This window comes from Aythya ferina, assembly GCF_964211825.1.
Source record: "Aythya ferina genome assembly, chromosome: 4".
Lineage (NCBI taxonomy): Eukaryota > Metazoa > Chordata > Aves > Anseriformes > Anatidae > Aythya > Aythya ferina.
This window is the reverse complement of record NC_140300.1, coordinates 33,345,622-33,357,786: the sequence shown is the minus strand read 5'-3', so window position 1 is coordinate 33,357,786 and position 12,165 is coordinate 33,345,622. Positions and strand designations below refer to the sequence as shown.

Genomic DNA, 12,165 nt, shown 5'->3' with positions numbered 1-12,165 from the left:
CTCTTTTATTTTCCTTGTTTTCTTGAACTATGCTCAAAGGTGAGGAAAAGTTGGTTTGTATTCAGTAGTGACTGATGCTACAGCTACATGTCACAGCCCAGCAGCAGGAGCAGTAACATTTTGTTTTCTTGTTTGGGATAGATAAAAGAAATGTGCAAAGGAGGTTACTTTCTGGGGAGAGAGTGGAAGCAGAAGTAAAGGGTGAGAAACAGATCACAAGAGTGCAAATTACCTATATGCACATATTTTAGAGCACATACAAATGTGATCTAAAATGTATGAAGAACCCTGGCTAGATAAAGGTCTATGCAACTGTATCTTGGGGAGATTGTAAAAAGTTACTTGATGCCATCCACTGCTGGTGGTGATTTGGTTTTACATGTATTTGTGGAGAAGTTGGAGGCAGAAATATTGTAAGAGTTTACTAAGTTTGTATTTCTCCACTCAGAGACTCTTCCCTGTTTTCTGGTGATTTTTGAGTGTGGCCAGTAAATGATATGACACAGACTTACTTGAGAGGAAGAGATGAAATAATCTGGGAAATTAAGATTCATGTAAGCATTAGATTGGGATTTGTAACATTTGCTGACCTGTTTGTCACTGCTGTAACATCACACTTAGTGAATTTTGATTTTGCATATAGCTGAAGTAGGAATGATTTCACCACAGTAAAATCTGTTTTTTAATTGCACAGGATCCAAGTGACTAGATTTCCCCCTGTAAACCCTTTACTGCAGTGTTAGAGTGCTGCTTTGCAAGCCAATGCCAGGGACATATGTGGTAGGGCGTCCTGCCTGCCTCTGAAGTCCCATTTGAGTGCAGACACCCTCTTCAGCTGTCTTTTTGCCATCTCTGAGCTTTCTGTGGCTGTGTAGTGCTAGGTCAAATTTTACTCCTAAGTCGTTAGCTGGTCTGGTTATATTTTGCAGGCTGGCAAATTTTAAGAGCATTCTAAAAGATTGCTTGGATTTGTAAACAGTCTCCTTATGTTTAGTTTTGTGACTGCATGTACTGTCTGGTCTTGAAATTGACTTTTCCAAACAATTTACAATTGCATATTTGATTCAACAACTTCAAACCTGTTATAAATGCATTAAAAATATTTTTTCTTCTTCCAAAATATGATAGCTGTCAGAAGAGTCTTTCTTTCAAAGGTTGGTGTTATACATGTGTCAGATTTCTGTAGTATTATCATGCAAATAAGTTGTTCTTAGTAGTGTAGCAGTAGACTGGTAAACAAATTCAGTGGCTTTCGCTCAGAAAAAGAAAATGAATGTCATAGAATCATAAAATGGCTTGGGTTGGAAGGAACTTTAAAGATCATCTAATTCCAGCCCTGCTGCTACGGGCAGGGTCACTTCCCACCAGACCAGGTTGCTCAAAGCCCCATCCAGCCTGGCCTTGAACACCTCCAGGGATGGGGCATCCACAGCTTCTCTGGGCAGCCTGTGCCAGGGCCTCACCACCTCCTGAGTGAAAAATTTCCTCCTTAGATCTAATCTAAATACACCATCTTTTAGTTTAAAGCCATTCCCCCTTGTCCTATCACTACAATCCCTGAGAGAATCCCTTTCTATATTTCTTGTAGGCCCTGGTTAGGTACTGGAAGGCTGCTATAAGGTCTTCCAGGAGCCTTCTCTTCTCCAAGCTGAACAACCCCAGCTTTCTCAACCCGTCTTCACAAGGAGAGGTGCTCCAGCCCTTCAGTCATCCTTGTGACCATCTTCTGGTCTCTCTCTGACAGGTCTATGTCTATTTTTGTGCTGGGGGCCCCAGAGCTGAACACAGTACTTCAGGTGGGGTCTCATGAATGCAGAGTAGAGGGTGAGAATCACTTCCCTCCAGAGGGAGACAACATCTTTACTTCAACCTCTCCCAAGTATAACTGGAAGAAGACCAGCACTTCTGAAGAGCTTGAATTTTTGTTCCCTACTCATTGGCTTTTCTTCTGTTCTTACAGGTTCTAGATAAACTCTTCTCTTTCCATGGCATAGTACTGTTCTTACGTGCTAACTGAAACTGAAAAACACTTGCGAGGGAGGGAACAAGATACCTATCTCCCACCAAGCTGCTCACACAACTGAACAGCGCCATTGCTCTTTAGCGTCACGTTCTAACCCTTGAGCTGGATGGATTTCCTATAAATCTCTTAAAAGGCAGTTGACTTTACGCGCTGTCTGAAGGAGCACTAGCATTATCTGTATGAACGCTGTTTGCCTAGCTACATACTGAAAAGTAATTGATGTCAGTTCTATTTTGTCATATTGAATACTATCCCTGTGGTGGAAAGCAATAGCTAAGAGCAAGATGGTGCAAGAAGATTTGTCACTGTTTTTAATGTGAATATGCAGGGTGCAATTAGTCAAAAATCCTTAGAAATTTCAGCTCTCATCAAGATGCTTCTTCAGCTGAAATCTGTACCTTTCACAAAACAATATTAAAATATTAGCATTTGCCATATTTTCATTAGTTGTGGCAGAAGAGGACTTCAAAAGAATAAGAATTAGTTGAATTTACTGCAGCCTCTGAGATCACAGCCCTGTGGTATAATATCCCATGATAGTCTCTGAAAGCTTCAAATCCTCCAGTCCAAGAGATAATAATTTACTCTCAGTAGTTGTTAACAGGGTCATTAAGGTATTAACAATTAAGGACTTAGGGTCCTAGTACCCACCCAGCTTTCCAGGTTTTGAACTAATCAATGATAACAGCCGTGTGATCTCAGGGACTTACCCTCAACCTCTCTGCAGAGTGATTTGAGCACCAACATCTCTCAGGTGGGAGTCAGGACTCATGAGCAGGGCTGTGTCTTCAGTTTGCTCTTCTGTCCCTACTGTGGGGGACTGCACCTCACATGGCACCCCACAGCGTGGTGTGTCAAAGAACTCAGTAACCAGGGCTGGTCTTACCATGTAGGCCAGACCGTAAATGCAGCAGTTTGGTCTTTGTTTCTCCCAAAAGCTAGGCTGCTGCTGGAATGGGGATGAGACTGTGCTCACCATAGGAACTGCAGTAAGGGGAGTTGTCCAGGCGTAAGGATCATTGCCCATGAGAGCAGACGTGAAATGCAGATGTTTTCTGGTTGTGTTTTAATGAATCAGTTAGTTGCTCAGTGTTAGTGCTATACAGACCAAGTCAGACTCTATTTCCACGACTTTATCATCTACAGGGCTGTGGCAGGCATAGGAGGAGGCAGTGGGATATTGTGAGAAGGTGAAAGGTAGTGTTCCTGTCACTTGTGTCTAGTGCCTCTCCTTCAGCAGCTGACTCTTGACTCTTCATATGCAGTAACTTCAGTCCAGAAAGTAGTTTTCCACTCTCCAGTGTGTGAGAACACCAAATTATGCAGACACCCTGCTGATGGATGCTGCAGAAGCGGATGTGACAGCCACAGGTTGTGGGTGAGACGTCATTTGTTCTGTGATCTGACACTAACATCTGGATGACCTTTAACACTTGGCTGGTCTGTTTTCTCATATGTATGATAGGGCTGTTACCTACTTTTGCCCATGGCTTCAAAATCCTTAGGGATAAGCTTTGATTTGACATAAACTTTAGATAACTCCATTACAATACTCAGTCTCATTTTTAAAATGCATTGCTCTCTCTTTCTTCTCTGCTACAGCGATTGTACAGTTTAACTATCACTACTTTCTCTGACGTAGTGTGATGTGTTTATTCATTAGAAGTTGGCCTTGTCACCTGCCTATTTTCCAAAGGATGGCCTCACTGTTTCACTTAATTTTTCCTAGGTGATGGAGAGTTTTTTTTTGCAGCATGACACTTAATGTGTTCCTCACCATACATTAATCAAAGGAGAAATGTCAAGAAATGCAATTACCAGAATTGCTGCTACATTATCTGCCATACCTAGATATTTTTTTCCTTTAAACCAATGCTGTACCTGGAAGGGATATGTACTCAAAGGCTGGTTTTGGTATAGGTACAGATGGAATCGTTTTATTTTTTGATGGGTAGAATGCCTCCCGTGTAGAATCTAAAATGCCTCTACTAAAATAAAATCTGTCTTTAAACTTCTTTCTTTATAACCCACAAGTTTTTCAGCCTATCCATAAAAGAGAGCAATTAAGAAGAACATCAGAGTAGGGAGGATATATTTCATGTGCAAATATTTTAAAACAGTAGCTTTCTTCCAAACTGGGCTTTTATTTTTGCAGAACAGGATTTGCTTAGTCACACATTGTGAACCAGCAATCTGGAATGTGGCTATTAAATTCCGCCATTTCACAGGATTACTTTAGTTTGTCTAAAGATCTCCTGAAGTTTTATGTTATTTTCTGAAGATTTATGTATGTCAAACTTCACAAGCTAGCTTTAATTCTGTTTCTTGAAGAGCAAGTAAACAACTTCTGCACTCACTGAAAAAAAGACCTCAGACCCAGGGATCTTTCCACAATAAGGAAAATTATTTTTCTTTCAAGTTTCCTTCTCCAATCCATCGCTATTCAGAATTCCAAGGCTGAAGGCAGAAATACTTCATGCTTTTCTTTTTTTCTCTTCACTTTGGATGTGAAAAGTCTGTGGATGCCTTTTAATTGTTAATCTTTCCCATGAATTTAACTTGGCAACTTTAGCCTCTTTTTCCAAATGGGGAACGAAGACATAAGTTTGAAGCATTAAGGCTTGAGCATCTTAAAGCTAGGTCCATGCTCAGGTAGGGTAAGTGACTAGAATGGCAAGTACTAGGTCCTTAAGAGAAGAACAAAATCTGGCATTCTGCATCTTTGTGCAGCTCTTCTTCAAGGAAAGTAAATTGGTTTTCCAGTTACAGTGTTCCCATAGACATCCTGGCTTTTGCAGGAGTGTCCCCTTCACCATAGCTTACCTATTGCTCCTTTCGGGGCATGACTCACTACACTAACTTTTTCTGTCGTGGCAGTTCACGCTATCTTACTGTCACTTAATACTTGTCATACTTACATAAATGCTTTGCTACAACTGGAAACAGGGATAGAAAACCCTGTCCTCTTATTTACTGAAAAATGTACTCTTCTTTCCCTTACACATGCAACTTCCTCTCTCAGAGGCAAACTGGCCAGTCGACTGCAATTTGCATCTAGAGTACACAGAGTGCTGCCTTGCCTGGTGTATTAGTCATAGGCAGTGTGCTTGAACCATTCTGGGAAGCCCCAGCTAGGAAGGAGGAAAAGGTTAAAATCAGAATTCCACCACCTAGGTTTTAGTCTCTGCTGCTTTCACGGGCAGTGCTTGTGTATCTTCTGTGTCTTCGTGCATTTCCCTCCACTCCTTTAAGGGATGTAAAATACCTGTTTCATTGCTCTCTCTTTCGAAGACCCGCAGTGAAACAAATGCTCAAGGCCGTCTTGGATGCACGTGGGCAGATGTGAGTGAAATGGAAGCTCCAGCAGACCTGCTCGAAGTAAGTGAATGTTTTGGCTCTCCTCTGATGTGCTGTTTGTGTAGCAGGCATGGCTTCACCTGGTGCAGGTACAGGCCACTTTATAGACAGACAGTTATAGGCTCATTTTTGTGTTCCAGTAGAATCATCTGAATGATTTATTCTGCTTAAAAGTAGAAGGAAATGTTACATATTTTTAGATATCAAATTTTTAGATATGAAATTCTTAGAAAGAAAATCTTTTTTTTTTCCTTCTCTTTTTCCTCCCCCCAAAAGTAATCTAGTCACTTTGATTTGTTATTACACAAAAGGTAGAAAGTGGTTCATTTTAGTGATCCAGCAACTTTGAGCAGAATTCAAACCAATTTGCTGAACGTATTTGTAACGTTTAGATTTGCGAGTTGTCATATTGATTTTAATAGACTCTTTGTGCTCCTAAATATATGCCTAAGGCCCAGATCCTGAACACGAGTAATTCCACTGACTACCATGTAATTTTTTCAGATACTTTAATTTAAACATGTTGATGAACTTCTACAGGAAGAGGGATTGTTTTCTGACATGGAAATCGAGTGCTCCAACATTAGAGCTTTGCCGGACTGGTTGGGGGTGAATATGTGGCCAGGGTTTATGCATATGAAAAGACACAGTAGAAATATTCTGTGATCTTCTTCATTATTGTTGGCATTAAATTCTCTAGTTGAAGAAAATAAATTAATTTCAGGACTCATAAGACATTAGAGGTGCTCACCCTTTTATTCCCCATTTTCTCATGTATTGGTTAGAATTCAGATTAGGGAGAAAAAAATATCCCTGACCACATATGGATCCAAATGGATTTTTATGAATGTGTGTTTTTTATCCAAGCCAGTTCTCTTTATATATATATATATATATATATATATGTATATCACATGTTTGTATTCATGAGAACTCATGGAAACTTCTGGGAAATTATGATATTTGTCATTGCCGTTACAAGAACGAGGGCTTAGCTGCTTTTGTCCTTCATGGACAAAACTCCAAGTTAAATCAAACAATTGCAGATTGGACCGGTTTTCCTAATTGCTCCAAATAGCCTATTCGTTTTCTGTATTGCTTGTTTTGAACCCATTGTGCTAAAGATTATTGCTGCAGGCCTGCAAACACTTACCGGGCGCAAAACTACTAATTATTCTAGTTCTTGTAAACGAAGGGAATTACTTACTCCCACTTTAACTTATGCTTAACTTTTGTGGCTTTTACTATTTGGTTGTATTACCATCTGTAAGATAATTAAAAGCCTATTTTTTGTTAGCCTATTTTGTGTTCTATACCTCAGATGGTGCAATGAGACCTAATTTTGTTTATGTCGCCACCCATTTGCATAATGGCTCTGAAACACAGGCTAACCAGGGTTAAAGCAGATGTACGCTTCAGAATCTGCTGTCAGCAGGTGTTAAGATACCGATGGCAAATACACTGTAAGAAAATGTTGCTGTGTCACTTTCTTTACATTGCTGGTGGCAGGGTGGATGGGAGTTTTATATGATAATCATGACTTGAAGAGGGGATGCTGGAAGTATTCATTTTTGAACTTTTTTTTTTCATCTAGTCAAAGCACGTACTACTGACCAAAAAGAAGACTGTATTAGCCAATTCTCTGGAACAACAGATTCTCTCACTGGAAAGACAGAGACGAGAGGTAATCTTAAGTTTACCTACCCTTAATCTTTACAGCTATAACCTAAGGTAGACATTACAAATTCAGTAACATTTCCATGGCAGGAAATCATAGAATGTTACTTACACTGTATTTAAGCAGCAATTGGTTTCATCAGGCACTGCAGCAAGAGCTCTGTTTCTTCTCTGGAAATCTCATCCCCCACTCTTTTGAGGAAATTTCTATCTGGAGAATTTCCACTTCTCATTTCTTCATAGCCTGATGCATGCAGACACTTAAACTTGTGTTTAAATTAGTTCCTATAGTTCCTATATCTAGGCAGTTAAATTTGGAGAACTGTTCCTAAAAACAAACATTGACCAAATATTGTAACACGGTTATAAATCCAGAAGAGTGGAGATTTATATGTCGAAAATGGCAAACTTTCATAATGATCACTGTGGTAAAGCCTAAGGAATAACTGTGAGTAGTAGCAACTGGAGTGTTACCACAGGTAGCAGCAAACTGGAAACTATTCTATTTCTGAGCATTCTGAAGAGTCAACATGCATCCTACAAATCAAAGTACTTCTGGGAAACCTATTTGGCCTTCTCCAATAAAAATGCACACACATTGACTTCACTCATACCAATTTTATGCAAGGTGTTTGCCAATCTTCCCTGTTTTGCATGCATACGTTTGCTCAGTTTAGTAGTACTGAAAAAGGCAAGCAGGGTTTGCACCCAGCTGTAATTGCGGTTGATAGGCGTCTTCAATTCACTGTTTTGAAGCTGATGACCTTCTAACTGCAAACATGCTTATGTAACTGAAAGCAAATTAACAAAATTGTCCTTAGCCATTTAGGAATTGCAGTTTGGGATTTGTACAGTGTTGCAAATGATTCACCTACAGTTTATTTTCTATTTGCATCTTTCCTGAATGTTACTTCCTGAACATTCATCTGCCTTAGTTGAAATAACAAAGAAATGGCAGATGAGCCATAAAGCTCACTGGATTTCATGTTTACTTTTTCTTGAAATGGACTGTCCAGATAACAAAGAGGTTGTGAACACTCATAGCTAGAGAATAGGTCTCATATATCGACATTGTTGAAATGAGGGTTACTTACTGTTTCTTCCTGATAATTACAGCTTCTAGAGGTGAACAAACAATGGGATCATCAGTTTAGAGCTATGAAACAACTTTATGAAGAACAGGTAACAATATTAACTGCTTCTATTGGAATATGAACACTATTTGCTGCTGCTTAAATCTGTGCTTAAAAATCAACCAGCTGTAGCTGCAGTAGTAGTATCTTTGAGTGGGCATGTGGGCACCATCATCATATTTACTTTGTATTTTGTCTTTCGCTTACAGAGGTAAAATACCTAAATAAAATAAAATCACATTACATAAAAGTGAAGCTTATGTATTTGCAATCTTCAGTGAGACAAATAACAAGAGAACAGACAAGCAAGCTTTGTCTAAATTAGTAGGGAACCATGGGTGGACATGACAGCAGAGGTGTTCATGCCTTCCACAAGGTCACACTTCAGAGCAGAATGACCTGAAAATTATCCTGCAGTGTCTGGTGTGTCCAGCCACAGACTCACTTTGTCGCATGTCTATTGGTTCTTGTCCCGTCTTTTGTGGTAAATTTCACTCTGGTTTAGGAAGCCTAGAAAGTCACCAGGGCTCCCTGTAATGGGGGAGCGCTCAGGTAAATCTTCCATGAATGCCACCTTCTGTAAGAAGAGAGACTTTTTACCTTTGAGAAACTGCTTTGTACAAAAATATTAATTATATATTAAAATATTCATAATATAAAAAGTAAATGGTAAATAAATACTTATCTATTTATATTTTTATTTATTTTTGACAAGATGCCATTGTCATAGCTTTCATTCCTTGCTTGCAGCTCTGTGGCATATTAGCTGCAGACATTATAATCAACTGCCTAGCAAAGCTAGCTGCTTAAAATATTTCTCGGTATTCTAAAAATTAAGTTGGTTCATAAACTGACACTTCTCTTATTTCCTTCTATGAAAAGGAAGTTTGCCAAGTGACCTCATGTGCTTATCAGGAAAATTTTCTCTAATATTTTCCAGTAAGTTTTACTGAGATCTGGATCATTTCTTCCTTGACTTTTTTGTGCAAAGAGAATTCAAATGTCTCTTCCTCATTTAATATGGGACAGTTTTATGCCTCTGGCTAGATTGCTTTGGAAGTGTACTAGTGCCGAGGCAGTCCGTGTTGCAAAGGGAAAGGAAAAGAACATTAAAAATGGAGAATTCATATGCAGGAACAGTCCCATGGTAGCAGTGCTTTGGCAGCAAAACCAGTGCTAGAGCCAACTGAGGTAACACCATGAGAAAAACTGCCCTAAATCATTAAGAGTCTCCCCTGCAAACAGAGCAGCAGGGCTTGGGGGGAGGAGTAAGTGGCTGGGCACTTTGCACCCAACCAGATCCACGCCTTTACGCTAATCTGCTGAGAGTTGAAAGGATTTGGAGGCACCTTTGGGGTGCTGTGCCTTTCTGGATGCACAGTCAGCCCACCATGGTATATTATTTGCTTTTCAGCTGGCAGAAATGAAGACAAAACTGGACATGTCAGAGAGGAGAGTCAGTGAGCTGGAGGAAGAGAGACATCGGCATCCTCCAGAAAAGGAGAGGCTGCAAGTCCTGGGCAGAGACAGGCGGTCACAGGAAATGGTAGGAGGGTGCACTGTCACCCAGTGTCTTTCCTCTCTCTTCTACTAAGTGCACACCATGGGCTATGTCAGACCCTGTAGGTGGTGGTGCTGGGTGCTCATCAATATTGTACCCAAGGCAGTGGCTGATCTCCTCTTTGATCAGAGAACTATGCATTGTGAGGCAGTCATTTCTGTATAAATTGTCAGACCACACAGCAGTAGTGTGTGTGAGAAGGAATAAAGAGCAGATTGATGTGCATAGCTTAGATATTTTCTTCCTGAGTGTTCTTTTTAGGGTGAATTTCTTTGTGTCCAGAGAAAGAAAATGCTACCGCAATTTTAAATGGAAAAGCTGCAGATATCACATAAAATGCTCAACAATAAAAAGTCAGATCCCTGAAGCTAAATTCCCACCAAAGTAAACCCACCAACCAAAGTAATCAGCAACTTTATACCAAATATGCAGAAAAGGTTGTCTTTGCCCCATCTGTCAAGCATCAGAGAGTAAGCAGTAAGTATTCTCATTCTGTTTCATGGTAATACAGCTTCGTAACCTCTTGTAAGAGCTTCTGACTGCTGTTCTAACAGCTGAAGGCAAGGTTCTCCTTTCTCATGGGAAACTTGATAATGTGAAACAAACCTGAAGACAAGTGGCAATCGCATGACTTCCATTATCAGATAAAAAATATGATAGCTGTTGTAGGAAAAAAGCTTTTATTTTCATAGGCTGAACATTTGTCTTACTTGCTTAACTATTACAACGTGGGTAAACGTGCTTGGTTTCCAACCCATAGGCCCATTTACATGCTTCAAAGCAAACTATGCCATTATGAACTTGTTTAATCACTGCCTGTATTTGCCCTGAGTATACAGTCAATGCTAGACAATCCATCTTCCTGTTCATATTACTAAGATGTTTACTGTCAACCTTTTTAATAAATGATAGCTGTGAAAAATTGCTAACTCTTTGGAAAGGTAACAATGAGCAGTACACTCTCAAATTGTTTTTGTGCATACGTGAATAATGAACAAGGTAACTATATACTCTAAAAATCTCTTGTGGGGATGGGTCAACCTGCCTGGCATACCAACTTTAGAACAGCAATTTCTCTACAAATTATATGGCAGCCACTATGTGCTTCTATTTCTTTTGAACTTCTTTACTTGTTGGATACCCTGCAGGGATGCAGGAGATCTACACCTTTGCATATGTAGCTGGTAAAAGTAGAGAATTATGAATGAGCATCATAAATTATAATATCCACATCAAGTAGTGCTGTGCTGCCCATGGGGCTAGGTGAAGAAAAAGCAGTTCCAAGGGACAATTAAGAGAAATGCTTAAAGTTGTTCAGCTTGAAAACACACAAGTAAGTCTGTTGTTTTAAAGTTCAGCATGCTGAAGAGGCCTGGTTTGACAGATCTATCACGATAAATTTTGTAGGGCTTTGTATTTTTTTCTACAGCATCTAACTTTCTTCATACTTTAATTTATTTTATATTTTATATATACAGTATTATATATGTATCTCTGTATATATTTTATTTTCTTAGAAGATAGCAACATTTATTTTATTTTATTTATTTATTTTTTTAATGTTCTTCACTCCCTATAGCCATGGAGCTGGCATAGGCTGCAGAAGGTTGTTGCCAGGTCAGAGTAATAAGGTGTTTGTTTTCTAATTGCTTATCTAATCCAGCAGCCTGACAGGACCTTTTAAATTTATTTATTCAGAGTAGCTTCCCTGAGCCATATGGGAAAACTAGCAACAGCAATCTCTGTCTGATGGAGCTAATTTTCTTTTTTGGTGCATCTGAAGGTATGACTGTCACACTGACAATGTTGGGAATTAAAAGTTTATCTGTTCGCATGTCCTCCATGGCCCACAGATGAAAACTGACTGTTTTGGAGATTTAAATTATTTTGTTCTCTCTGCGCTCAACTGTGTGCCTGTAGATGGTAATCAAAGACTTATGGCAAAGAAGCCATAAAACCTAAGGTTAAGTGTTGAATAAGAAGCAACAAGACTAAGAATTCAGATGGTTCAAAAACCCAAACAAACCGTGTTTGGGTTAATTATAAATGTTTGTATTCCCCAAGCTGTCAGCTTTGGAGAATGAGAATGTGTGCTAGGAGAGAGGAAGAGGGGATGGCAAAGAGTAGAATAAAGCTAAAAACCTACAAGGATTATAGTTTTTTTTGTTTGTTTGTTTGTTTGTTTGTTTGTTTTTTTTTAATATATTCAAGCATACAGAGACATGCCAACTTGAGTTAAATCCTGAGTGAGTTCCTTATAGAAATGTTCCAAGTAGCCTAGAACAAAGGATAATAAGGCTACCTTCTGCATATGGGACAGTTTCTCAGGGGTGTTTTTCAGTGGCTTGATGTGGACACAGTGATTCACTTCTCATGAGCCCAGAGAGAAAATACCTAGTAGCTGGCTGCACAGA

At 39.4% G+C, this 12,165-nt stretch overlaps 1 protein-coding gene across 10 annotated transcripts in view; it reads left to right on the top strand.

The window, feature by feature from the left end:
• Positions 1–12,165, top strand: part of TNIP3 (TNFAIP3 interacting protein 3) — a 70,163-nt gene that overhangs the window by 34,985 nt on the left and 23,013 nt on the right. For all 10 annotated transcript variants that reach the window (XM_084518798.1, XM_084518797.1, XM_084518792.1 and 7 more), the window contains 4 exons: positions 5,315–5,401; positions 6,975–7,064; positions 8,174–8,239; positions 9,605–9,736. In XM_084518798.1, coding sequence (XP_084374924.1) covers positions 5,315–5,401; positions 6,975–7,064; positions 8,174–8,239; positions 9,605–9,736 — 375 coding nt within the window. The remainder of the gene's footprint in view (positions 1–5,314; positions 5,402–6,974; positions 7,065–8,173; positions 8,240–9,604; positions 9,737–12,165) is intronic.